Raw genomic sequence first — 27,002 nt, forward strand, 5'->3', positions numbered from 1 at the left:
AGGAGTGTTGCCCAGCAAAGCGGTGTAGGGCATGGTTCCTTGAAAGTGGAGTCACATGTAGACAGGATAGTGAAGTTGTTCAGAACGCTTGCCTTCATAGGTCACAACATTTAGTGTACGAGTTGGGATGTCATATTGTGGTTGTACAGTACATTGGTGAGGCCACTTTTGGAATACTGTGCACAATTCTGGTCACCCTTCTGTAGGAAGTTGTTAAACTTGAAAGAGTGCAGAAAAGATTTGACAAGGATGCTGTCAGGACTGGAGGGTTTGAATTATAGGAAGAGGCTGAATAGGCTGGGACTTTATTCCTTCGAGTATCAGAAGCCGAGGGGTGACCTTTATCAAGGTTTATAAAATCATGAGGGGTACGGATAGGGTGAATAGCAAAGGTCATTTTCCTAGGGTGGGGGAGTCCAAAATTAGCGAGCATAGGTTTAAGGTGAACGGGGAAGGACTTGAGGGGTAACTTCTTCGCAAGGAGGATGGTGCGCATATGAAACAAGCTGTCAGAGGAGGTGGGTAGGATTTAGAAGGAATATAGGCCAAATAATGGCAATTTTTTTCCCCAGAGTTGAAATGCCTAAAACTACAGGGTATGCATTTAAGGTGAGAGGGGAAAGTTTTACACACACAGGTAAGGAGTCTGGAATATGCTGCCAGGGGTGGTATTAGAGGCAGATACAATAGGGCCATTTAAAAGACTTTTCGATGAGCACTTGAATCCGCCAGGATTGGAGCGATATTGACCAAGGGCATGCAGAAGGGATCAGTTACATTTGGCATCATGTTCAGCACAACATCGTGGGCTGAAGGACCTGTTCCTGTGCTGTTTTGTTCTATGTTCTAAATGGGACCAGGAACATCTGGTCGGTACGGACAAGTTAGACCAAAGGGTCTGTTTCCACGCTGTATGACTCTGATTCTGTAAGGATATGCCAAAAGCACATTTCTGATTTGATGAGGCATTTCCATCAATTTTGAACAAGGATTTCTGTTCCTAAGTGCCAATTCTTTCACGATCATTGCTGATTTGTCAGTGATTATCTTTCCTTGCACGACAACATGGATATTTATTTCTTGTCAATTGATTACTATTACTTTGTTTGTCATTATGCTTGATTGGAATTAATTTTGGAACCTCTCCAGCCATGGCTTTGTTATTATCTGAAGAACGCTTCTGCAATTTATGGAATATTTGCTAAGCAGTGGAGTCTTGTTTATTTTACTTTTATTACCTCGCCTTTTTGGCAGGATCTGGAACTGTAAAGATAAAGAAATTATTACAATTTGTGTGCCTTTATCAGGACATGAGAATCCTTGTTTGTTTTTTTTAGGTTAGTTGTTTTTAATGAAAACATTTGCAGCGATCATTCTGTTCAGGATTTGTGCTTCAAAATGGTAAATGTTAGAAACTCAGCATTCAAAAGAGAATTGGGTTAATGTTTTTGGTAAGATTCTTCTTCAGAATTGTTACTGTAAGGCAACGGAATACTTTATATGCATACTGTTTTGTCAACAATGTTCCCCTTCCATTTTCTTTGTGTACAGCCTGTTTATTGTGTTGTGTGGTAGATTGTAGCACCGAAGTGCACCCACACAATTTAGTGAAACATTGCCTACCAGATCATGACAAGTCAATTAGGGACATCCCTGTGAAACATAAAGTTAGGTTTCTCTTTCAGGCATTGGCAGACCCCTGCCTTATATTTCCAAAACTTAAATTTTTTTTTCAGTTTTCCAGCAGATGTCATCTTTGTCTATACAGGATCTGTACACACCACGCACATCATTTGTAATATCTTTTGATCTCTGCCCATAAATTGTGTTTTGTGTGCTTCTGTCTCTCTCCTCCTGACAAAGGGGCTACACTCCGAAAGCTTGTGATTTCAAATAAACCTGTTGGACTATAACCTGGTGTTGTGTGACTTCTGACTTTGTCCACCCCAGTCCAACACCGGCACCTCCACATCATGTACAGGGTTTGTTTTACTTTGCATATAGAGTCTCCTGTTTCCCTAATACTGAAACTGTGCAATTCCATGCTAGTTTCTAATGAAGTGTTCTGTTCTGAATTTTCATATTAAATTTCAGATATTTTATTACAATGATTTGAAACTCATTCTTGACAAGTTATGAGTGATAACTGTAAAACTCCCTCTTTTAGGACACAACTGATTATGTTGCTTATGTTGCCAAGGACCCAGTAAATCAAAGAGGTATGTAATTGCTCTTTCATGCATTCCATTTCAACAATAAATCTAATGATACTATAGCAATTATGTTGTATCACTGTCCTTGAGCTAAAGGTTGTTTAACTTTGCACATTTGAAACATTGTTTTTTTTTAAATTCTGGTGCCTATAGAAAATGCATCACCAGAACAATTAGAAAGGCAGACTATAAATTGAGTGCCACAATTATATTCAACCATGAGTTATCTATAAATTTGATCAGTGAGTATGTATAACTGTAATTGCTTAACTATTTCATAAAATGTTCAATTACCTGCCTTTATATCAAGTGGAGAAGTACATAATGAGCTAAATACTAATACTTGTGTTTCTGTACATAATTATTGGTGTTAATAATGTTTAGCAATGATAAAACTTCAACACACTGTAAAAGGAAGCAATTTGTATTAATCTTGAAATGGGAGTGCTAGAATTCATGTAACCTTCTGCTGTTTAATGTACTATCATTTCATAGGCAAGATCAAACTCATTTTGCATTATTTTTCAGCCTGCCATATTCTAGAGTGTTCTGATGATTTAGCCCGGGATGTTATAAATACCATAGGAAAAGCATTTGAACTTCGTTTTAAACAATACTTGAAGAATTCACCTGTAGTTATTACGCCTAATGAAAGGTCAGTATTTTTTAAAAGCTTTATTTGAATAAAAATCATAATATCTGAATATTCACAATTTTAAAAAATTAAAAACATTAATAAGTATTACAAACTAATTGCCAGGAAATGGTTTTTATGTAGCCCACTACATAAAACAAGATCATCTGATGAAGTGGTTACAGATGTTTAAATATGTCTTTGCTGCTATTCTTGTGTTGCAGAAGACCAGGCCTTGCAATATGGAACGTGGAGGGTGATGAAGATCAGAACCATGGATACTACAATGAAACAGCAGGTAAACTAGCACCACCTGGAAGTCCACAAAATGCAAAAGTAAAGAAGGACGCAGCAGCCTACAGTAATAACAGCCAAATAAAAAAAGATGGAGACTTTTTGCAGGTTAGTGAAATGTTTTGGTAGTATTTCAGTGTCAGCTCTAGTTAGAGTATTAGATTCTTTAAATAAATATTCTCATTTCAAAAGGGTGACTGTCATTTTACAATTGGATATGAATTGCTGGAAATGTTTTGAAAGATTTTACATCTTGCGTGTACTTTTATTTCTTTAGGGGAAACCCAGGTCAATATTTATAGTGCAAGAAATCATCAACATTAAAAAGACTAGAAGATAAAGGCTGGATGAAGAATGTTTGTGTAGCAGGAATGGAAATTACATTTGCTAAATAGTGACTTACCAACATGGTGATACAATTAACCACTTATTTATTATTATATTGTTTGAAGCTGGTACTGGACACATGCAAAATGCAGCTTTGAATATTGGAATTGTAGTTTTGTGTTTGCCTCCCAGCAGGACTAAGCTTAAGACAAGGTTTAATCACACAATAAGGGGTGCCAATTTAAGACTGATGGTAGGAATTTCTTCTGAGGGTTGAGTGTGTTTGGAACTCCTTGTCACAGAGCTGTTAGGCCAAAATCCAGAATGTATATTTAAGATTGAGAGAGATTCTTGATTAGTAGGAGATTCAAGGGTTATGGGGAAAGGGCAGGGAAGTGGATGAGAGGAGTGTCAAATCTGCCATGATCCTATTGAATGGCAGAGCAGGGAGGAGCCGAACCAGCTACTCCTGTTCATATTTCTTGTGGTATTATGGACTTCCAATGCTGCAGCACTAACTGCATTCAAGAATCCTGGAGATTGGGGGAAGATGCCTCAATGGTAGAATCAATCAAGATGCTGAACCACCAGCAAATCATAGAATCCCTACAGTGCAGATAGAGGCTATTTGGGTCTGCGCCAACCATCTGAAGAGCATCCCACCCCAACCTACAATTCCCCCAGCTCTGCAACCCCACATTTACCATGGCTAAAATCCACCTTACCCGCACACTACGGGGCAGTTTAGGATACTGAATCCACCTAACCTGCACATCTTGTGGGAGGAAAGCAGAGCAGTCGATGGAAACCTATGCAGACACTGGGAGTTTGCACAGACAGTTGCCCAAGGCTGGAATTGAACGAGGGTTGTTGGTGCTATGAAGCAGCAGTTCTAACCACTGTGACACCCTGGGCATGCTAGGTTGAGGAGGCTAGGGTAATAGCTATTACGCAGTGGGGTTCCGTAAGGATCGGTACCTGGGGTTTTGGGAGTTCACAATATATTCCAATTATTTGGATGTGGGGAGTAAATTTCACATATACTATCTTAAGGATGATGTAAAGCAGTGGGAATATGTGCAATGATGAAAGATGCAAAGTGGCTTCAAGAGGATTTGGACAGACTTTGTAAGTGGGCAAGAACAAGGTTGATGGAATGTAATGTGGAAAAATGCGAGATCGTCCACTTTTGGTGGAAAGAACAGATGCACAGAATGTTTCTTAAGTTGTAAGAGAGTGTATGTATAAATACATAAAAGGTTCTCGTCAATAATTCACTCATCATGCAGAGTAATGGTACATTAGCCTTTATCATAAGAGGATTAGAGTACTTCATCGGTCTTGTCCCTGAAATGGTAAGACTGTCCTATGAAGAAAGATTGGGGAAAAGTAGGCCAACTTTTAATGAGATGTGCACTAAATGAAATCTTTAAAATGCCTAAAAGAGTGGACAGACTATGTGCAGTATAATGTGCCCAAGGTTGGGGAATCTAGGACCAGGAGAGACTATTTCAAAATGAGAGGGAAACTTTGGAATTCTTTTTCCAGAGGACTGTGAAAGTTTACTCAATGAGTGGGTGCAAAATAGAGAGGCAGTTGAGTAAAATCCAATGATGTAGAGGGAAATTGGGATAGTGTAGGGTAAAGATATTGAAGTGGATGCTCAACCATGATTATGTTGAATGTGCCTGCTACCCCAATGGGCTGAATGCCCCCCTGTTCCGATGCAGGGCATATACTTCAAAACTCTTTAAAATTCCAGCTCATTGACTCTGCATTCAGAATTGAGCTTCCCACTTTATATGTACCCTTTTTTGTGTAAGATGCTATAAAAATGAAGATGGTCTAGAGATTACATGTTCCCATTGGCTGTTTCTGGCATGGAGTCATGTAAATTAGGTCAGGTGGCTAGCCTGCCACCTTCTCATCCATCTCAAACTAATCCCCTAAAGCAGTGGGTGGATGCCAAAATGGGAAGCTTGCCTACCATGTGTAAGTAATTAAGGATCTATTGTTCTTGTTAAATGTTCAATTGACCCCAATAATATGCAGCCCTACTAAATTACAGCTAATGTAGGCAGGCAGTTAGATGAGAAGAGGCAGACCATTTTTACAGGCCAATGTGAACGCAGGAGGGAAGAAAGAAAGGGTACCTGATTTGGACAGTGCCATGTGCACAGGGGCAGTCTCCTAGATGCCATACCACCTTTTTTCTTCTGTGCAGCTTGCCCAATAAAGCTTGTCCCCACACCTAGCTATACACACCCCACCCCACACGTGCACTTGTGTCACATGCACACGCATGACACCGCGTTCCATGCCACCCGCATAAGCATAACGCACTACATGCACATGCATGACACACCGCATGCACGCGCCACACACACCTCACCCACATGCAGTGGCACGCATATGCGCACACAGCAAAAGCAATTCTGCCCAACCAAAAACACAGGAATTTACTCTTTTTATTGGGACTGTGCCTATGAGGGCCAGACACAGATATCAGGGGCCCCCAGTGCTGCTCTGGCCCTCCCTTAACCCAAGCACTTCAGCCGAGGGAACAGCAGGACTCCCATAGAACGCAAGTCCTTGGATATTGAGCCCTGATGTACCACTCTTGTCTTGGGCACTGGTGCCAACTACTGATCTTTGGTGCCGCTGGGATTGATGGAGCTTCTGGCTAATCAATGACTGAAAGCTCCCAAGGACTGGACAAACAAAGCATGGAAATCCTACAGTAAAACAGTTTAGCTCATTTGCACCAAATTAAGATTACAGGCTGAGTTTCGTAATGGTCTATCAGTCCTTTCCAGGAATTCACGAACCACCGTTCCCTCCATCCTGCACAACCCCTGAAATTTTCTGCCCCATGTTTCTGCAATCTGACTGAGTTATTGTATGCAAAGTAATTTTATACATTGCACTTAATTTGAAATGGTTTGCTGTTCTCTTGATGTTGAATGTGTTGTTTTCACAGACTGCTAGCCCATCATCTGTTACTACTTATGAAAATTATTCAGACCCACACAAAGAAACCTTCATTATGGCAGGTATGTAATGTACGTCCCCAGATTTAAAATTGTAAAATTTAGTCCATATTTGAAAATACTGCAAATTTTTGTGATTTTCTTTTATGGAGTGTGAAATTCAAAGTCTCATTTGTTGCACAAACAGTATATGCCATATTTGAATTTGTTGATTTTCATTGTTGACTCCGACCTACATTTGCTAAAGTTCCAATATTCATGCTTTCTGTTGGTTTTGTTATTTACATTTCATGAAGCACAATTTCTGTTCCACGCATAATAATAACTTTAGACTTTTCGTACTGAGCCTTAAATATTTCCACTTATGGACACAACGGAGAAATGGGCCAGAATTTATTGTTCAACACTTATTGTCCTTGAGAGGTCGCAGGAAGTCAGTGCAATATACATTGGAAAATGGTGATGAGCAACAAGTCCAGGCCTGTTTTCTAAAAACTGTCAATCATATATAAAATGTAGTGGGATTTAGTTTGATGTTTTTGAGTTTCTTCCACTGGCAGTCAAAGCTCATATACCAAACCACTGAAAAGGGCATACTGTTGAAGTTGTAGAAAAGATTTTATACACACAGTGCTGCAGAATTGGTAAAGCCAATCATTCTTTTTGTGCTTCTTTAGCCTTATTTTTTCGGCTTCTTTATTATTGCTGGTGGCTTGCTTATTTCTAAATTTTGTGAATGTTTTGTGACTTTGTTTTCAATTCTGTTGGCTACTTAATCATGGGCATGCTTCAAACTTTTAACTTGTGATTTATTGTGTGAGATGTGATTAAAAATAAGTATACACAACTTTTGTTTTACGACATATTAGATGATGTGCTCTGGAATTACTTATGCCTAAAAGTTTCTAGGAACATATGTTTACCAAGTAGATTGAACAGTGCCACTAAGTCATCTGCATATAAGCAGCTACTTTAAATTCAGAATTGCTTTAATCTGTTTTAGAATATATAAGTGCAGCTTCCATATTTACTTTTATTGTCAAAGCATAAATTCAATGATTCTATAAAGTAAGGATCCTACATAATTAATATTTCAGGCAATTCATGGACTAGATTTCCACAAACTAATAGAAATATTCTGCCAATCAAAGCCATCAGCAGGTCTGATCTTTTTGATGATCCATCTTACATGAACACCCAGCATGTGGAAAAACCCACTTCTTCTGCCAGGACTGGAACTTCAGGCCAGATCTTTGATAACATGTGCAAAGATGTATATGACCAAAGTAAGTTAATTCAAAAACTGAGAATCTCCATCCAAAACTGAAGTTCATTGTTGCGTTACTACTGATACAGGCTTCAGAAGTCTCTGTAGTTTTGTAATCTTTTAAGACTGGCTGTTCATTTTACCAATTTGATAGCAACTTTCACATTCCATGAATAAATCTTTAAAAATGTTCGACCCACTTGAGCTATTTCCTGCCGTTAACTGTGGACAACTTACCTTGCGGAATCTATTAAATACTTCAAGCATTTTCTGAGTATAGATGAAATTATTCAACTTGGGTGAGTGGCATAAAACTCCCAATAGTGGACTTACTGCCCATTCTATTCTTCTGGTAGAATGGATTACAGGTGCCAAATCTGCAACTTCCCCTATCACACTTGAGCTAATGTGGGAAGTTTCATCCTGTTCTTGTGATCTCCACCATTGGCAGTTCTTTTTAATTTTACTTTTATCTGTACAGGCTCTACTTATTTGTTAATTCCACCAATTAAAACTTTAATGAAAAGCATATCCAATATTTTAGAACTGCAGAATAGTGTAGGTGAGGGCAGTTAATGATGCTGTAGGATGATATGGTAAATGTTTGGTTCCCCCACTTTTTTTTTTGTTTGAAATGCCCCACTCACTGCTCTGAACATGGAGTTGATGCTACCCTATAGAGTTCTCAGTAGATTATTTTCATGTTGCAATTAACAAGCTTGAAGTTGCAGCTGTACAATGCCTCGAGGTCTCAGCATAGGGAGGAAAGTAGATCAGTACAACTTAACATGAAGGAATGTACCATTAAGAAAACAACATAACCATGGCTTCAGCATTGGGTATCAGAATCTGTTTAGACAGTTCTTGAGTCATGGACATGTCATGGTTAGAACCGTTTTTGTAGGGATTTCTAAGAGATGCATTACATGAAATTTGCCACCTAGGTGGAATCCCAATACAATATTGGTTAACTTTCCTAAAAGAAAACCTTATTTTGGTCAAGGATAGCTACCTGCGTTGCCTCTGACGGAAAGAACTGGTGAATTTGCTATGTATAAGCTTTGCTTTCTAAGGGTAGGGTGCCAGCTAATGGAAGCTGAAGACAAAATTATTTTTCTCATTTGTAATGTAGAGTGATCAGTTGTAATTGGGCCATTAACTGCAATCAATTACATTCTTGTGGGGTCCATTTAACCATAAAATCCTGTCTGTCTTCCAAACAAACCATGCAATTATGCTTATTTGTATTCTCTACTATTGCTATGAGGTCAAGGATGGGAAATGCAGAGTTTGATATTTTCCCCTCCAAATAGATCAGTCGGATAATGATGTACATATTTGTTTGAACATTTTCAATGCCCAGTGTCATTAAGGCAGAAAATTCTGCAAATTGTAGACAGCCAGCTTTCTCCCAGTCTGACAACCTACCATTTTGTTCTGGATATGTCCAGAATTAGATGTGAGGAGCACATACTTGGTCTTTTTATCACAATGTTATAATTTGATCAGTAAGTTGATCTGATGGTTATCTGAAAATCTAACCAATGTGTTGATCAGTCAAAGCTCAACCTCCAAGAAGAGGCAATGGCCTAGTAGTATTATCGTTAGACTATTAATCTAGACCCAGGCAATGTCCTGGGGACCTGCCATGGCAGATGGTGGAATTTGAAGTTAACAAAAATCTGGATGATGGTCATGAAACCATTCCTGACAATCAAAGAAAATCCATCTGGTTCACTAATGTCCTTTTTGGAGAAGGAAATTGTCATCCTTACCTGGTTTGTCCTACGTCGTCTGGCACTCCAGACACAGACAGAAATGTGGTCGACTTGGCAATTAGGAATGCACAATAAATACTGACCTAGCCAGCAACACCCATAGCCTGTGAATGAATAATAACTAAAAGTCACATTTCTAGTTACATAAATTTAAAAGGGAGGTTAATCTAAAATATGTGAAGAGTTAATTCCTGAAGAAAAATTTGCAGCAAACCTCAACAGTCTGTGACAAAATTCAAACGTACAACAGAGACATATATTATTGCAATAATATAACAAGAGGGTTGCAACTACTAATTTAAAGTAGAAGAAGCTAAGTCTTAACCAAAAAGAAGATGCATTTATCAATGTCCTTTTGAGCTATGATTAATGAACAGGACTTTGTTCCACATGGAGAAATATGGCAGAAACATTTAATCAGTATCTGTTGCTCCATTTGTTATGAAGGAAGATGAAGCTGCAGTGATTGATACCCAACTGTATACTGTGATGTACTTTTTGCTCTTTCTCAAGACAGTTCTAAATAGCAAGGATATGACCAAATTGTAGACAACGGTTCAAGTAGTAAATTTACTTGACTGATTTCAGGATACTCAATAGATCCCATTCCTGCCAACATGTTTTGTGTGTCTAATTAGAAGCATAAGGCAGATGGGTAGCTGTGAAATATGTAATGGAGCGATTAATACTCAGAGTAGGGTGGGGTGGTGTTTGAGTTCAGGTTTGGTTGGGGGAAGTGCAGGAAGCAGCTTGAGCTAAATACTGGAGTGTTTGTGTGAGGGGGGGAAAATGCTTTGAAAGTTGGTTTCAGAAGCAGCCAGTAATTCTTGATATTCTTATAACCCACAGCAATAAGTTTTTAGTTTTCTATGAATAAAACTGCTCCCTATTCATAATTATGTCATAGATGTTCAATTAAGTATGCTCCAAATGGTAATTTTCTACCTGGTACACCAGCATCAGTGGACAATGAATTGGTGTCACATTTGCTATCTTCCCCACAGTATTTGATAATCAATTGAACTTTACAAAAAAAATTGCATCACAGTTATTGACCAAGTTAACATTTCTATGAAGCAGAATACAATTTTAAAAATGCAGCAGTTTTTTGTGCACCCAACTACGATTTTGTCCTTGTGATGTATGACTATCCCCACAGGAAGTGGCTATCACATTTCTAATAAACTGTATGTTAATAGAACCCCTGCTCTGCAAGGTCCAGATGGAAATTAAGATGTTAAATTAGATCATCTGCTTAGAGCAGATGAAGCATCTCATTTGCAAGCAAAGGATTGCTGAAACTTCTGAACTGGAAACCAGCCATTTCTGATTTTCAATCATTAGGACTGCAGGATTTTGTTTTGTCAGTTTCACTTTTTGCAATCATTTTAAGGCATTCTGAACTGGTATTGTACTGCTCAGTGCAAGTAAGCCATGTGCTAGTTTTTTTCTCCTCTGGAAATTGGGCTTATCTGTAATATGATTTTGTCTATTTTTTTCCTGTTAGTTTGCAGGAAATTAACTCAACATATGGTTCTAACTGATGAGCACATTAGATATCAGTGCCTCTGCTATCAGCCCACTAATTTAACTTGATGAAATGCAATCCAGACATATAGTCTACGGTAGTCCATAAATAAAATCACATTCTGTTAAAGAAACGTATTTGTAGCACTCTCAAGAACATAATCAGGAGTAGAAGTAGCAAGTCTGACTATAGGATTTGATGGCAAAGGAAATTGCATTCATAATACAGCCAAACAGGTTGAGTGCGATGTTGTAATCTTTCCAAACATATGTCAATGGCTGTGAGTAAAATGAGGAAAGATTCCTGGTCAACCGTGTGATGAAAATAAATTGGAGCCTATCCCGTCACAATCCATAGCTCCAGCCTACAACATCCATGTGAAAGTGCATGTTGCCACAGCAATTCTGATTTAAGAACATAGAACAGTACAAGCCCTTTGGCCCACGATGTTGTGCTGACCTATTATCCTATGAAGATCAAAGTACCCTGCATACCCTACATTATACTATCATCCATGTGCCTATCCAAGAGTCGCTTAAAAGTATCTGACTCCACTACTATTGCCGGCAGCGCATTCCACACGCTCACAGCTCTCTGTGTAAAGAAACTACCTCTGACATCTCCCCTATACCTTTCTCCAGTCACCTTAAAATTATGCCCCCTCGCAATTGTCATTTCTGCCCTGGGGAAAAGTCTCTGACTATCCACTCTGTCTATGCCTCTCATCACCTTGTACACCTCTATCAAGTCACCTCTCCTTCTTCGCTCCAATGACAAAAGCCCTAGCTCCCTCAACCTTTCCTCACAAGACATGCCCACAAGTCTAAGCAGCATCCTGGTAAATCTCCTCTGCACCCTCTCTAAAGCTTCCACATCTTTCCTATAATGAGGCAACCAGAACTTAACACAATATTCCAAGTGTGGTCTAACCAGGATTTTACAGAGCTGCAGCGTAACCTCGCAGCTCTTAAACTCAATTCCCCTGCCAATGAAGGCCAACACACCATACGCCTTCTTAACAACCCTATCAACTTGGGTGGGAACTTTGAGGGATCTATGGACGTGGACCCCCAGATCCCTCCGTTCCTCCACACTGCCAAGAATCCTGCCATTAACCCTGTATTCTGCATTCAAATTCGTCCTTCCAAAATGAATCACTTCACACTTTTCCAGTTTGAATTCCATCTGCTACTTGTTTGCCCAACTCTGCATCCTGTCAATGTCCTGTTGCAACCTACCACAGCTCTCCACACTATCCACAACTCCTCCAACCTTCGTGTCATCTGCAAACTTACCAACCCACCCTTCCACTTCCTCATCAAAGTCATTTATAAAGATCACAAAGTGCAGAGATCCCTGCAGAACACAACTGGTCACTGAGCTCCAGGCCGAATACTTTCCATCTACTACCACCCTCTGAGTTCTATTGGACAGCCAGTTTTGTATCCAGACAGCCAAATTTCCATGAATCCTATGCCTCCTTACTTTCTGAATGAGCCTACCATCGGGAACCTTATCAAATGCTTTGCTAAAATCTGTATACACCACATCCACTGTTCTACCTTCATCAATGTGTTTTGTCACATCCTCAAAGAATTCAATAAGGCTTGTGAGGCATGACCTGCCCCTCACAAAGCCATGCTGACTATTTCTAATCAAACTGGTTTTCCAAATAATCATAAATTCTATCCCTCAGAATCCTCTCCGATAATTTGCCCACCACAGAAGTAAGACTGACCGGTCTGGAATTTCCAGGATTACCCCTATTCCATTTCTTGAACAAGGGAGTGATATTTGCCACCCTCCAATCATCTGTTACTACTCCAGTTGACAGTGAGGACGCAAAGATCATCGCCAAAGGGGCAGCAATCTCTTCCCTTGCTTCCCGTAGTAACATCTTGTCTGGCCCAGGGGACTTATCGATCCTCACGTTTTTCAAAATTTCTAGCACATTCTCCTTCCTAACATCAACCTATTCGAGCATATCTGCCTGTTTCACGCTGCCCTCAAACATCTGGTGAATGCTTAAGCAAAGTATTCATTAAGGACCTCCCCTACCTCCTCTGACTCCACGCACAAGTTCCCTCCACTATCCCTGATTGATCCTACCCACCAAGATTTTTTCATACCCTTTTCTAGCTCTCCTGAGTCCATTCTTCAGTTCCTTCCTGGCTACCTTTGTAGACCTCTAGAGCCCTGTCTGATCCTTGCTTCCTCAACCGGAAGCTTACTTGATTAGATGTTCCACATGTCTTGTCATCCAAGGTTCCTTCACCTTACCATCCCTTCCTTGCCTCAGCGGGACAAACCTATCCAGCACTCGTAGCAACTGCTCCCTAAACAACCTCCACATTTCTGTCATGCATTTCCCTAAGAACATCTGATCCCAATTTATGCTCTGCAGTTATTGCCTAATAGCACTGTAATTCCCCCTCCCCCAATTAAATACTTTCCTGTACCGTCTGCTCCTATCCCTCTCCATGACTATAGTAAAGGTCAGGGAGTTGTGATCACTATCACCAAAATGCTCTCCCACCAAGAGATCTGACACCTGGCCTGGTTCGTTGCCAAGCACCAAATCCAATATGGTCTCCTCTCTGGTCGGCCTATCTACACATTGAGTCAGAAATCCTTCCTGGACACACCTGACAAAATCTGCTCCATCCAAACTATTTGCATTTAGGAGGTTCCAGTCTATATTAGGGAAGCTGAAGTCACCCATGACAATCACCTGATTACTTCTGCACCTTTCCAAAATCTGTCTCCCAATCTGTTCCTCTGTCTCTGTTGCTATTGGGGGGGGCTCAATAGGAAACTCCCAATAAAGTGACTGCTCCTTTCCTGTTTCCGACTTCCACCCATACTGACCTAATGGACAAACCCTCCTCCACGACCTCCCTTTCTGCAGCTGTGATACCATCCCTGATTAGCAATGCCACTCCCCACCTCTTTTGAAACATCTATACCCCGGAAAATCCAACAACCATTCTTGTCCCTGTGTTTTCCAAGTCTCCGTAATGGCCTCAACGTTGTAGTTCCAAGTACTGATCCATGCTCTAAGTTCGTCACCCTTATTCCTGACACTTCTTGAATTAAAGTACACACTTTAATCTGTTGCACTGACTGCAACTTTGCCGTATCAAGTGCTTATCCTTCCTCACAGATTCTCTGCACTTATTAGCTGGGAGCAGCTGGCTGAATGGATTGGATGGCTAATATGGATCAAATTGGTGCGGACAGGAAGGGTTCAATCCCAGTTCCGATTGAGGTGGATTTGGGACCTGCCTCTTTTTCATAACTGTGATGGAGATTAAGTTGCTAAGGGTCAGAATCGTCTTCAAGCAGAGGACTGCAGAAGAAACCGGCCTTTTAGGCCCTTGAGCCTGGTCTGTTATCCACTAAGATAATGACTGATCTAATTGACGTCTTAACTTCACTTTCCTGCCTGGTCTCCCATAACGCTCAACTCCCTCGAAGATCAAAATATAACTTCACCTTAATTATATTCAATGACCTGGGCACCACTGCTCTCGGGGTAGATGACCTGCTGTTGTCAATCTCTCTACCATGTCTGAAGTCACAAAGTTAAAAGTTCCAAACGTAAGAGAATTACTACAACATGAACACTTACTTTCATATGTGCATACTAGTTGTTTATCTTGAAGCTGGTTTTCATTTCAAAGATCAAATGCAATTCATGTAATCCTTAATAGCAAGACCAAAGAGGTTAAGTGTTGAATTTCCCGAAGTAATAAATAACATAACTATGAAAGGGTATCTAAATGTGGTTCTGAACCATTGTGTCGCAATATTTTATCTGAACAGTCTTCAGAGACATTTGGTAACAAATGTTGGACACGTTGCATTGTGGTGGTGTTACAGCAAACATAAAAATGGGCTCTCTTGTATTAGAGAACACTTTAACATATCAAGACTGGTAAGTGCTCAAACAGTACGAAAGACTTCCTACACTAATTATTGATTACAAAATAATTTGGGTGCTCTGCTGATGGCTCAATAGGTAATTGCATCAGATAGTGGAATACTGAGGCATAAAACTTGCAAAATTTTCAGATTTACTTGCTGGTCTATTTGCGTAACGACAGGGAATTGTTGGAAGTGCTTTAGTTGACTTTGGCATCCTCAGATTAGGGAGGGTAAACTCAGTCATAACTATCCTCCCTGATCACTGGTTCATTACTTTCTCATACAAGTGTCAGGTGAGACCGCAATAGATTTTGCCTGTCATCTCCTATCTCCTCTGCCATTTTTAAAGATCCTAAAAACTGCCTTGCATTACACTTGGAAAATGGTCATGTTAATGGGGTTCCAGAGAATTAATGGCATCTGGAAAAGCATGTGCCACCGTGAACTGACACCTTTTAGAAAAGGAGAAAGAAAAGGAACGTCAAAAATACTGTAGTGATGAAATACAGTGTAATTCCAGATGTATTCCAGGACTAATGTTTAGTGTATATATAGTCCTCAGCCTGTTTATCTTTTATAGTAAGTGTGTTTTGTCCTTCAATTTTTGATTTATTGTAAATAAGTGTGACTGTATAACTTTCCAAACTGTGATTGTTTTACCATAGAACAAGCCGACATTGCAACAGTCAACAGTGCTACAGCTGTCCCACTGTCTACTACCTTGTCTTCCATGAGAGAGCAGCTGGCAAAGGAAGTCTGGTACCATGGAAGAATGAGCAGACAGGAAGCTGAAAGGCTGCTGATAAAAGATGGTGACTTTCTGGTGCGGGAAAGCGTAACCACACCAGAACAATATGTACTGACTGGGTTGCAGGGAGGACAAGCTAAGCATTTACTACTGGTGGACCCTGAAGGCTTGGTAAGTATGAGGGTGCAGAAGCAATTACAACAATAAGTTTCAAGATTTAAAAATATCATATAATTTCATTTTGACAAACTAACAATTGCAGAGATTTATCACAGAAATTTATCTATCAAATCCTGTTAAGCAAACAGTTCTATCATTGTAAAATATGAAATATTCTGAATTTTAATGCAAGTTACTTTGTCATTATGAATTTTGTGTTTCTTTGGTAATTGATATTCAACATTTGGGAACTGCCATAACCATTTGCATTACTGTAGTATAAAGACCATAGCCACAGCTACGCTTGACTTGTAAGTAATACGTTGGTTCCTGTGTCTGGCCAATCCAAACTCTTTCTTTTATGATTTTGTTGACATCAAAATAATGTAGTTTTTATTTCTACAGTGTCAACGATTATATATAAAATTGCTGAACAATTGTCTTTTTTATTCATCTTTAAAATAAAACGCTGATGAGTAATGCCATAAAAATAATGCAGAAGGTTCGGTCCCTCGTTTGCCACAAGGAGGCAAACTAAGATTTGCTATCGTGGGAAAATCCTAGGATTCCTGTACACCTAAAGCAGCTACAATCTACAAACTTTAAAAATCTTATCCTGTTACTTGATCAGTATGACTACATTTGTCTTGATGTCGTTAATTCTTCGTGGCCTGCAGTACAAGCCTTAAGCTTTATCTAGGCATCTCGATATGACAAGATGATAATGATGCATACAAATTCTACAATTTTTTTTTTTCATTTCCTTTGGTTTATTTCACACTGTGGTATATACTGTCAAAATATTGAACTGTTGATATTGGCTAACTTGTTCCTTAGCCTTAGCTATAAGTTTGTTCACATGACATCATGAAAACTAAATTTAAAGGAACATTGATTTATTCTCCTATGACTATTCTCTCCATATTAAGATTAATGGACTTGGTGTATGTTGTAAATCCATTCCATGTTATTACTGGACAACTTGGATCGCAGCCTGATACCCGGCTTGATAGATCATGTTGTTTAATAAGGTGGTCTTTCACTGAAATACAAGCATGCAGTGTAGCAAATTTGTTTAACAATAAAAGTTTATTATGCAAAAAAGACAAATAAATCAAACCCTTTAGTTAGATAATTGTATTTTCCACTTGTATATAAACAGCACTCTCTTACAATACTCGAATGCCAGTGAGTATTCACTTCTCTATCGCATCTATAGGCTTGATTAACTGCTTGGACTTGAGTATCTGATTTGTCTCAGTATTATCGCAACTAAACTTGGAATTTCTCTGCTTCAAATAACCCCTCAAGGTTCTAACAAACAATTCTGGTTTAGTCCTTGCACTAAAGTAACCAATTTTTAACTTTAACTCCTCTCTCCTAGGAGTTTTCACACATCCAACTTCAACCAGAACATCTGTGAATTGAAACCAAAAATTTCCAAGTTATGGTTTTTCCATGAAGCAAAGAACAAGCTAATGCTCTCTCATGTTCTGTTCTGAGGAAGGGTCACTTGACCCGAAACATTAACTCTGTTTTCCCTCCAAAGATGCTTCCAGATCTGCTAAGCTTTTCCAGCAATTTCTGTTTTCGTTTCTGATTTACAGCATCTGCAGTTCTTTGTTTTTAATCAGAGCTCAAGGCAGAACATCTGAGATGGTGTCAATTGTTTTCTGCTGTTTAGAAATGATTAAAGGTATCAGTGAATAGTTCAGATGCAATGAGAATATTGTTGTGTGATGAGACAGAAGTTATTGCCAAATGTAGACAGATTATAAAGACTAGAGAAATGTTTGCAGGCAACAAGAAATATTTCCAAATACAGAGAAGTAATTGAAGGTAATAGGAACTCTGGCACATAATTTAACTTTCTTTGTTCCTTCCTCCACTACACATGCAGCAATAAAGGGTTTACTGTTTCCTTTGCAAAGAAAAGAGAAAGGAGCTTCTGCCTATTTATTATTGTGCTGATTTATTAACTTGAATGCAATTCATCCTGACAGCTATCTGCATGCTGTTAATCGATTAATAGACTTACTTGTGCCCTCCTAGTGCAATATTTAACAATTTTATTGTTCATGATCCAAAAATGAAACTGTATTTTACATCCTTCACAGTGCTGAATTTTTTGCTCATAAAAATTGAACTAAATGAAATTTAAGGATACTTAAATGCATCCCTATTTTTCCCTATAAAGGTGAGAACAAAGGACTGCATATTTGATAGTGTCAGTCACTTGATCAGCTACCACATGGACAACCAACTGCCAATCATCTCATCAGGAAATGAACTCTATCTTAAAAGAACTGTCTAAAATGAACATTAAGCAACTTGGACAAAGAGAGTTTGCTTACAGATACAGCCATTTGCACTTGCCTGGATATTTTGGAAAGCTGGCTGTAGAGTTGTTTTCAAAAATGTAAAAGAAAATATAGGCTGCAATGGTCACAATCACTTTGTACTTCAGACTTGGTGTTTGCTACAAGAAGATAATTTTAATGTGTCAATGTATATAATATTTTAGGAAAATATATGAAGAAATAAGTGTAGTTACATACTATGTGAATGTTTTTCTTTATTTCTAAGCACAAATGGCATTGAGAACATGCAGAAGTCAATCCTAATGAACTACAGATCATAAAAACGTGCCTTGATTCCAAAGAGATTACAGGATATGAAGAAGCTCCTCTTTTCCAAATGATTTTATATGCTGGATACTGCAAATAAAATCACTTGTTTGGAACCTGTTTCACTACCTTTGCACCAGAATTCTGGGAAGCAAAAACATTTAGGAAGTGGAATGGAGCTTTAGTAATGCTTTTGCTCTGTACCAATGCAGTTTGCATTTTGAGTTCCAATTTCCCACATTGCTTTGAAAAGCACTTTATCAATGTGGGGCTTTACTGCTTTCCTTTATTTGTGAAACGTTAAAAGATCTGTCACAAATACGCACTTATCTATGTGTGTGGGTGTGTATATATATCAAATAAATACATTTCTAAAAGAAAATTGATTTTTCATTCCAGTTATGTTTACTAGTGTACTAAAGCTGTTGGGGGAAAATAAATTTTGCAGGATCAGACAAATCTTTTCATAGATAATTTTAGATATAGACTTAATTCTATAAGTTTACCTACTTGTTGTAATATTGTGAATAGTAATGAGAAAATTAGAATTTCAGAAGCAGAATGATATTTTTAATATTTTTGGCTAGGTTTCCACACAAGTATAATATACATGCAACAATTATTTTCATCCTTGCATCAAAGCATGGCATGATGGAGATTTTACTGTTCTTCTCCCATATCTGTCACAGTCTAACTTGGTGCCAGATTTCAAAGAACAGATACAAGATATTTCCATTGCATGATAACTCCACCTAATTGAAACAAACTTAAAGAAAATCAGTTAAAGTATTTTTAATGCTTGAAAAATTGTGAATTGTGCATGACTTCTAATGCAGTATCATTTGTAAATAAATTTTGCAGCTCTGCTGTGCACTGGTGAAGAATAAAAAGTTATTTTGTTCACTGCTACCTCGTGATGCTTTGTATGATTTTTAAAACAGCAAGATGTATTAAATAGCACACAGCACTTGAGTGGTTGAATAATAAAGTGCCTGTCATCTACTTTAATACAATGTTATAATTTAGTCCATTTGCAATCTTTTCAATGAATATAGTGGTATATGGTGAGTTTTTTTATATTCTAGTTTCACAATGACTGTCATGGCAATAAAAAACCTCATTAAAATGCTGAATGGAAATGCAGTTGTTTCACAGAAGTAACGCCAAATGATCATTAATACTGAGAGTCACCATCTGAAAGTGCAGAAAGCTACATTTAAAAAAAAAAGTTATGGCATAAATGCTGCCTGTGCCCTCCACACTTCACTTCAGCTCTGATGAAGTCATCTAGACTCCACGTCAGCTTGCTCTCTCTTCATTGATGTCATCTGACCCATTGTGATCTCCAGCATCTGCAGTAATTTGGTCCTACATTATGGCAATCTTCTTGCTTTATGTCTCAACAATGTCTCCCTCTGCTGGAAAACCCAAATAAAATTGTAGAGTTAGAAAAATTTGCTTTGGTGCATAATTAATGACCTGCATAACATTGGAAGGATGTGCAGTACCCTGCTAAACTTACTATGTCTTGCACAATTGAAGCTTGAGTGCAGGTTGATAATGACAAAACTGAAATTTCATTTTGACAATGCAAATCAATGCAAGCCCATATGGTTTTGGCACTTTTTGTTGGCTATACTGTATTATTCATGCAAGCTTTGGAATTTTTCTTCTGAATTCAATGGAAGTGGGCATGTAAATACAGATTGCTGCATTTTTCCTATCCAATTGGCTGGACCACATGACATTGTTAGTGGTGAAAGGTGGTCTTAATGCGAGCACCTCATCTTATTAAAGAGGAAGCAGAGTTCAAAACCTCAATAATCTGAGAGCCTTCTATATTGCTTCTTTACCTAAAGAATTGCCGAGGAGGCAATATTGTCTCAAAGTTCTGGCATGGTCAATATATATTTAAACAAGCTGAACAATATGCATAACTTGCTCTAATCTAATAACCCAACATTTCCTTATCCCTAAAACAATAGGTAAATTCCCAAAAGCACAATACTGCAAATCTGAAATGATGGTAAACTTCTGGGATGGGGGCTTGGTCTTTATGGAATTTAAACTAATTTGGAAGGGAATGGGATACTGAGTGGAGGTTAAATAGGGTTGATGTACAGATAAATGTGGGGGACAATCAGTTTGGATGGCACAGCATGTACATCATAGCAAGGCTGGATGGCATTTATTTTAATGCAAAGAGCAGATGCTTGGAGGGTGATGGAAATAGTTTATATAATGGCAAGCCTATTGGCTCAATATTCCAGTTATGAAGTCTTCAGGTCAGACAGAGGGTGAAAACAGCAGGTACATCATTAATCAAGGAATCAACTACTGCAATAAGTAGGAATGATATTTTAGAAGGTTTCTCAATTAAAGGCAAATCCCTGGACTGAGAAGCCTGGATTCAAGTCCCACCTGCTCCAGAGGTTTGTAATAACATTTCTGAATAGGTTGATTAGAAAAATAGGTTAAATACAAAAAGAACTTCAAGACAAGAAAAGGACCAATTGTATTGCTGATAGCTTACTATAGACTTCTAAAGAAGTGGGAGATATAAAAGGACTGATTTATAAAGACAAATCTCAAGCACAAAAATAGGGTAGTCATGGGGGCTTTCAACTTCCTCAATATTAAAGACAGATTGTGAGACAGGTTTACAGGGGTGTGCAGAATTCTTAAAATATACCCAAGAAAGCTTTTTTTTTTTTTTAAAAAGCCAGTACATAAAATTAGGACAGCACCATCCCCTCTTTGTAACACATTTTAAAGGAAAGAAGCTGGACAGCAGGTAGAATGACAATGGGGGAGCATTTAATCAAGTGACCATAACTCAAAGATTTAAGGTAGTTATCAAAAAGGACAAGGATGGACTGGAAATAAAGGTTGATTTTTAAAATTAGACAGAATCTGGCCAAAGTGGACTGGGGGCAGCTACTTGTAAGTAAATCAACATTAGAGCAGTGGGAATCATTCAAAAACAGTAAAGTGAAGAGCCATGATATTTGTGAAGGGGAAGTGGGTAGGATCAACAATCCAGAGGATCTGTACATTCAGGAATGTACGGGATTGGATAAGGGAGTTTAAAAAAGTGAATCTTATGATCAACGCCAAGGGCTCAAAACAAAAGAAGCCTTTAAGACAGAAGTACAGAGGAGTTAGGCAAGGCATAATGGGAGCAAAAACTTTATGGTGGGTCAATTGAGGAACAGTGGAGGACTTTCAAAACAGAAGTATATTCCAGTGATAAGGAAGAACTGTAGGAAAAGAAAGTCAGCCATGGATGTCTAAGGAAATAAAGTATCAGATTAAAAAAAAACATACAAAAAAGCAAAGATTAGTGGGAAACTAGCAGACTGGGAAATCTTTAAAGGCCAACAGAAAGCCACAAAAAAGTTATAAAGTAAAGATGGAATATGAGAGTAAACTAGCTCAAAATATAAAAACAGGCAGCAAAAGTTTCTATAAATATGTAAATCGTAAAAGAGTGACGAAGGTAAACATTGGTCCTCTAGAGGATGAGAAGGCCAATTTAATAACTGGGAATGAGGAAATAGCCGAGGCATTAAACAGTTATTTTGTGTCAGTCTTCAGTGGAAGACACAAATAACATGCCGAAAACTGATGGCAAAAAGGTTATAGCAGGTGAGGACCTAGAAACTATTATCACTAAGGAGGCAGTGCCGGGCAAGCTAATGGGGCTAAAGATAGACAAGTCTCTTGGCCCTGATGAAATACATCCCAGGGTACTAAAAGAGGTGATGGGGGAAAATAGCAAATGCACTAGTAATTATGAAACAAAATTCACTGAACTCTGGGGTGGTTCCCACAGATTGGAAAACAGCCAATGTGACGCCACTGTTTAAAAAAGGAAGTAGACAAAAAGCAGGTAACCATAGGCCAGTTAGCTTAACTTCAGTAGTGGGGAAAATGCTTGAATCTATCATTAAGGAAGAAATAACAAGACATTTGGATATAAATTCTTCCATTGGGAAGACCCAGCATGGGTTCATGAAGGGTAGGTCATGTTTAACTAATTTGGTGGAATTCTGAGGACGTTACTTGCATGGTGGACAATGGGGAACCTGTGGTTGTAGTGTATCTGGATTTCCAGATGGCATTTGACAAGGTGCCACACCAAAGGCTGCTACACAAGATAAAGTTGCATGGTATTACAAGTAATGTATTGGCATGGATAGAGGATTGGTTGACTAGCAGAAAGCAAAGAGTAGGGGTAAATGGGTGCCTCAGGGATCAGCGTTGGGACCGCGATTGTTTACAATTTACATAGATGATTTGGAGTTGGGGACTAAGTGTGGTGTGTCAAAATTTGCAGATGACACTAAGATGAGTGGTACAGCAAAGTGTGCAGAAGACACAAAGTCTACAGAGGGATATAGATAGTCTAAGTGAGTGGGCAAAGATGGAGTACAATGTTGGTATGTGTGAGGTCATCCATTTTGGTAGAAATAACAGCAAAATGAACTATGTTTTAAATGGTAAAAAAATGCAGCACACTGCTGTGCAGAGGGACTTGGGTGTCCTTGTGCATGAATCGCTAAAAGTAGGATTGCAGGTGCAGCAGGTAGTTAAAAAGGCAGATGGAGTTTAAAAACAGGGAGGCTATGCTGCAGCTGTATAGGGTCCTGGTGAGTGCAGTTTTGGTCTCCTAACTCGAGAAGGGATATACTAGCACTGGAGGGGGTGCAGAGGAGATTCACTCAGTTGATTCCAGAGTTGAGAGGGTTGGATTATGAGGAAAGACTGAGTAGGCTGGGATTATACTCATTGGAATTCAGAAGAATGAGGGGAGATCTTATAGAAACATAAGATTATGAAAGGAATAGATAAGGTGGAGGCAGGGAGATTGTTTCCATTAGCAGGTGAAACTAGGACTAGGGGGCATAGCCTCAAAATAAAGGGAAGCAGATGTAGGACTGAGGTCAGGAGGAACCTCTTGACCCAAAAAGTTGTGAATCTGTGGAATTCCCTACCCAGTGAAGCGGCTGAAGCTACCTCGAATGTGTTTAAGGCAAGGCTAGATAAATTTTTGAACAGTAAAGGAATTAAGGGTTATGGTGTGCGGGCAGGTAAGTGGAGCTGAGTCTCAAAAAAAATCAGCCATGATCTTATTGAATGGCAGGGCAGGCTCGAGGGACCAGTTGGCCTATTCCTGCTCCTAGTTCTTATGTAAAATGCAAGGAATAACTTGGGAAAGAAATTAGAACAGTGAAGGTGTCATAAAAAAAATGGTGGGTAAAACAAAAAAATCCAACTACGTTTTAAGTATACTGGGTCTAAAGGAATAACCAAGGAATTAATTAGGTCTGTTGAATATCAAAGTGCCAATGTTTGTGGAACCAGAAGATATAGCTGAGGTTTCAAATGAGTACATAGTCCTTCTCTACAGTGAAGACACATGCAATCTATGTATAAAAGTCAAGTAGGGGGTTGTGGTATACTTGTGAAACAAAAAAAAAAATCATCACAGACAAAGAGGAGATATGAATGGCTTTGACAGGCTTGAAAGTCAATAGATCCCAGAGGCCCAGATGAGATGTATCCCAGATTACTGTTGGTGATAAAGGAGGAAAAAATTACAGGCCTTGACAATTTTCAAATCCTCTCCAGCCACAGCTGGACTGGAAGACAGCTAAACGTGGTATCATTATTCAACAAAGTTGTAAGCGATAACCTTGGAACTATAGAACAGTGGCTTTAACATAAGCAGTAGGGTAACTTTTGGAAAATAGTCTCATCACATAATTGATCTCCATTTGCAAATGTAAGGATTAATTAAGGCCAGTCAACATAGAGATAACAAGGTTTAGAGCTGGATGAACACAGCAGGCCAAGCAGCATCATAGGAGCAGGAAGGCTGACATTTCAGGCCTAGACCCTTCATCAGAAATGGTTTCTAGGCCCAAAACATCAGCCTTCCGGCTCCTATGCTGCTGCTTGGCCTGCTGTGTTCATCCAGCTCTACACCTTGTTATCCTCAGATTTTCCAGCATCTGCAGGTCCTACTACCCCAGTCAACATAGTTTAGTCATGGGGACATCCTGTCTAACCAGACTGAATTAAATTTTTTGACAAGATGACTAGGTATGTACATCAGGATAGTTTGATGGATGCAGTCTGCATGGAGTTCAGGCAGGCGTTTGATTAGGTGTCACATAGAAGATTGAACAAGATTGTAACAGCCCATGATTGGCTTTGTAACTAAAGGCAGAAGGTGATGGTTGAAGCTTTTTTATGACTGGAAACTTGGAGGTATATAGCAGAGTTCAGTACTGGATTTCTTGCTGTTTGTAGTGTATATTAATGAACTAGGTGCTAACTTTGAGGTTAAAATGAAAGTTGGTTCTGTGGTAAAGAGCAAGGAAGAACATTTTAGACTACAGCACAACATAGATAACTGGTAAGGTAGGCAGAACAGGGGCAGATCAGAACTGTTCTAATGCTCTGCTTTAAAGTTAAATCCTTCCCCCATACCTTAGATGTTTTCAAGCAACCCGTTCAAAACAGTAACTACATACCTCTGGAACAAGCAGGACTTGAAGCTGCGTTCTGACTCAGAGCTAAAAGGTAAAGTCACAATAGTCCTATCAGACTTAGGGCTGCTCTCTCATTAGAGAGAGCACTGACTGCTGGTGGTTTAACGACACTTTAGTCAAGGGGAGAGGTTACGAAGAGACCTTCATGTTCCCTCACCTCGGCCAGTGCGGAAACTGTACCCACATTATCAGCATCACAAACAGGCCACCAGCCATTTGAACTAATCAACACCTTACCTAGACACTAACCACTACCCCTAAAGAGCCCTCGCTCTACTCTTCCCGCCCCCTTTAATACACATCATTGACGCAATCCTTATTGACAAGCGCCAGAGCAAATGATAAAAGTCTGGAATCTGAGAATCTTGTAACAAACTTCAATTGCTTCATTTACCCCTCCTAACCTACAAAACCCACATTTACCAACTACCTTCCATCCGGCATCTTGAAACCGATCTTCTTAGCCTCCTGACAATCATCTGCAGCTGCGGCCGTTGCCCATTCGGAGTGCGCAGTACAACCACGTGACTGAGCGGCGAACCGTAGGTGGTCACATTCTTCCCGCCTCACTTCGCGCGCGCTCGAGCGCCAGGTTTAGTACAAAAAGTCCTCGCGCCAGTAACGGATAAATTGCACTGCCGTCGGAAGTCCCGCCTGCCAAGCTCTCCATTGGAAAAGAGTAGGGTCTCTAACCCAGTCCGGACCATCTGTGGTTACACGAGCTGCCAATCAAGATACGTCGCCCAGTTTACACTGTAGGGTCGGGTTGAGGCTGTGCTGATGGTTCTTCCCATGGTAGCCGTTCTCTGAAGTAAAGTCCGATTGATGGAGTATGTTATAATTGTTATCTGGTTGCTAGGACCAGTATCGACATGACAAGTTCACAGGTTCTGGTCTTAACTTCAACTTTGGTAAGTTTCACTTATTTTGAGGTTTAATTGCAGCTTCCATCCTCTCCAAACCTAGCAACATCATGGCCAATCCTCTAGTATCGGCCGGAAAATAAGTGTTATTTGCGGTCGTGTTTATCGTCAGTCTAGATGCAATATCTCTGCATTATAATCCATTATATTTCATAAATTCGGCCCATCCTAACTGTGCTGATTCTCAGAAAGAACAACACGCCTTTCTCTGATTGCTGTAATTATTTTCCTCTCCAGATAATGATCCAATTCCATTTGAAAGCCAGTGTCCAATATAATTGTCAAGTAGTGCACTTCGGACCCTAACTATATACTGTGTTTTTTTTTTCCTCTTCTATTATTCTTGCTTCTTTAGACATTCACCTTAAAGTAGTGTCACCAGGTTCTCCATAATTTCTGTCAATGGGAACAGTTTCTCTCTCTCTACTCCTTTATTTCTCCTGATTTTGAACACTTTTATCAAATGTCAACCTTGTCTTCAGGGACAACAGCACCAATCTGTTCACCTAATTAAAATTCATAAGCCTTGAAGGCATTCTGCTAAATCTTTTCTGTAATCTCTTATGTCATCCCAAGTTATGTACACAAATTAATGCAGTATCATTGTTTCATTTAGGTTTATTGTAATTGGAAAATGAGTTCATACTGCTTTAAGAAATTGTTCTAATAACAGTTGTTCAAGAACCAGCCCAGGAACAGGCTATTGTACCTAATTATATGCAATAAAACAGAACTAATCAATCTCCAGTTAAAGGATGTGACAGTGATCATGGCATGATAGAATTTTGTTTTCAAATCAAAAGGTAGAAGTGTGGGTCCATAAGTAGTGCTTTAAACCTTCAGAAAAGTTGAGGACTTGAAAGCACAACTACCACTTCACTCCAATTTTTTCCATTAAGAAAGTCATCTGCATTTCTGACAGATTTCCATCAGGGCCCGTTCAGAAAGCTTAGATCTTAGAATCCCTGCAGTGTGGAAACATGCCCTTCAGCTCAAGTCCACACCGACCAAGTATCCCACCTTTTTT

General features: G+C 39.2%; 2 protein-coding genes and 1 long non-coding RNA gene across 5 annotated transcripts in view; 2 read left to right on the forward strand and 1 right to left on the reverse strand.

The window, feature by feature from the left end:
* The window catches only part of shc1 (SHC (Src homology 2 domain containing) transforming protein 1), a 67,799-nt gene extending 48,398 nt beyond the window's left edge, over positions 1-19,401 (forward strand). Inside the window, exons 6-12 of one of the 3 annotated variants that reach the window (XM_048615705.1) lie at positions 2,168-2,219; positions 2,742-2,868; positions 3,072-3,249; positions 6,449-6,521; positions 7,556-7,744; positions 15,624-15,877; positions 18,063-19,401. In XM_048615705.1, coding sequence (XP_048471662.1) covers positions 2,168-2,219; positions 2,742-2,868; positions 3,072-3,249; positions 6,449-6,521; positions 7,556-7,744; positions 15,624-15,877; positions 18,063-18,179 — 990 coding nt within the window. In that variant the 3' untranslated portion in view covers positions 18,180-19,401. The remainder of the gene's footprint in view (positions 1-2,167; positions 2,220-2,741; positions 2,869-3,071; positions 3,250-6,448; positions 6,522-7,555; positions 7,745-15,623; positions 15,878-18,062) is intronic. The other 2 variants (XM_048615706.1, XM_048615707.1) reach the window with 2 other exon arrangements.
* On the reverse strand, positions 19,041-25,492 carry LOC125486769. Its single transcript, XR_007265392.1, has 2 exons — positions 25,035-25,492; positions 19,041-19,910 (listed from the first exon to the last, which is right to left on the reverse strand). It is a non-coding gene; the product is annotated as an uncharacterized LOC125486769 (long non-coding RNA).
* A 142-nt stretch (positions 25,493-25,634) lies between these two features.
* Positions 25,635-27,002, forward strand: part of LOC109919979 (centrosomal protein of 152 kDa) — a 55,862-nt gene continuing 54,494 nt past the window's right edge. Inside the window, exon 1 of the mRNA XM_048615730.1 lies at positions 25,635-25,963. The gene's annotated coding sequence lies outside the window, so the exon portion shown is untranslated. The remainder of the gene's footprint in view (positions 25,964-27,002) is intronic.

Source organism: Rhincodon typus, chromosome 33 (genome assembly GCF_021869965.1).
Source record: "Rhincodon typus isolate 14 chromosome 33, sRhiTyp1.1, whole genome shotgun sequence".
NCBI lineage: Eukaryota > Metazoa > Chordata > Chondrichthyes > Orectolobiformes > Rhincodontidae > Rhincodon > Rhincodon typus.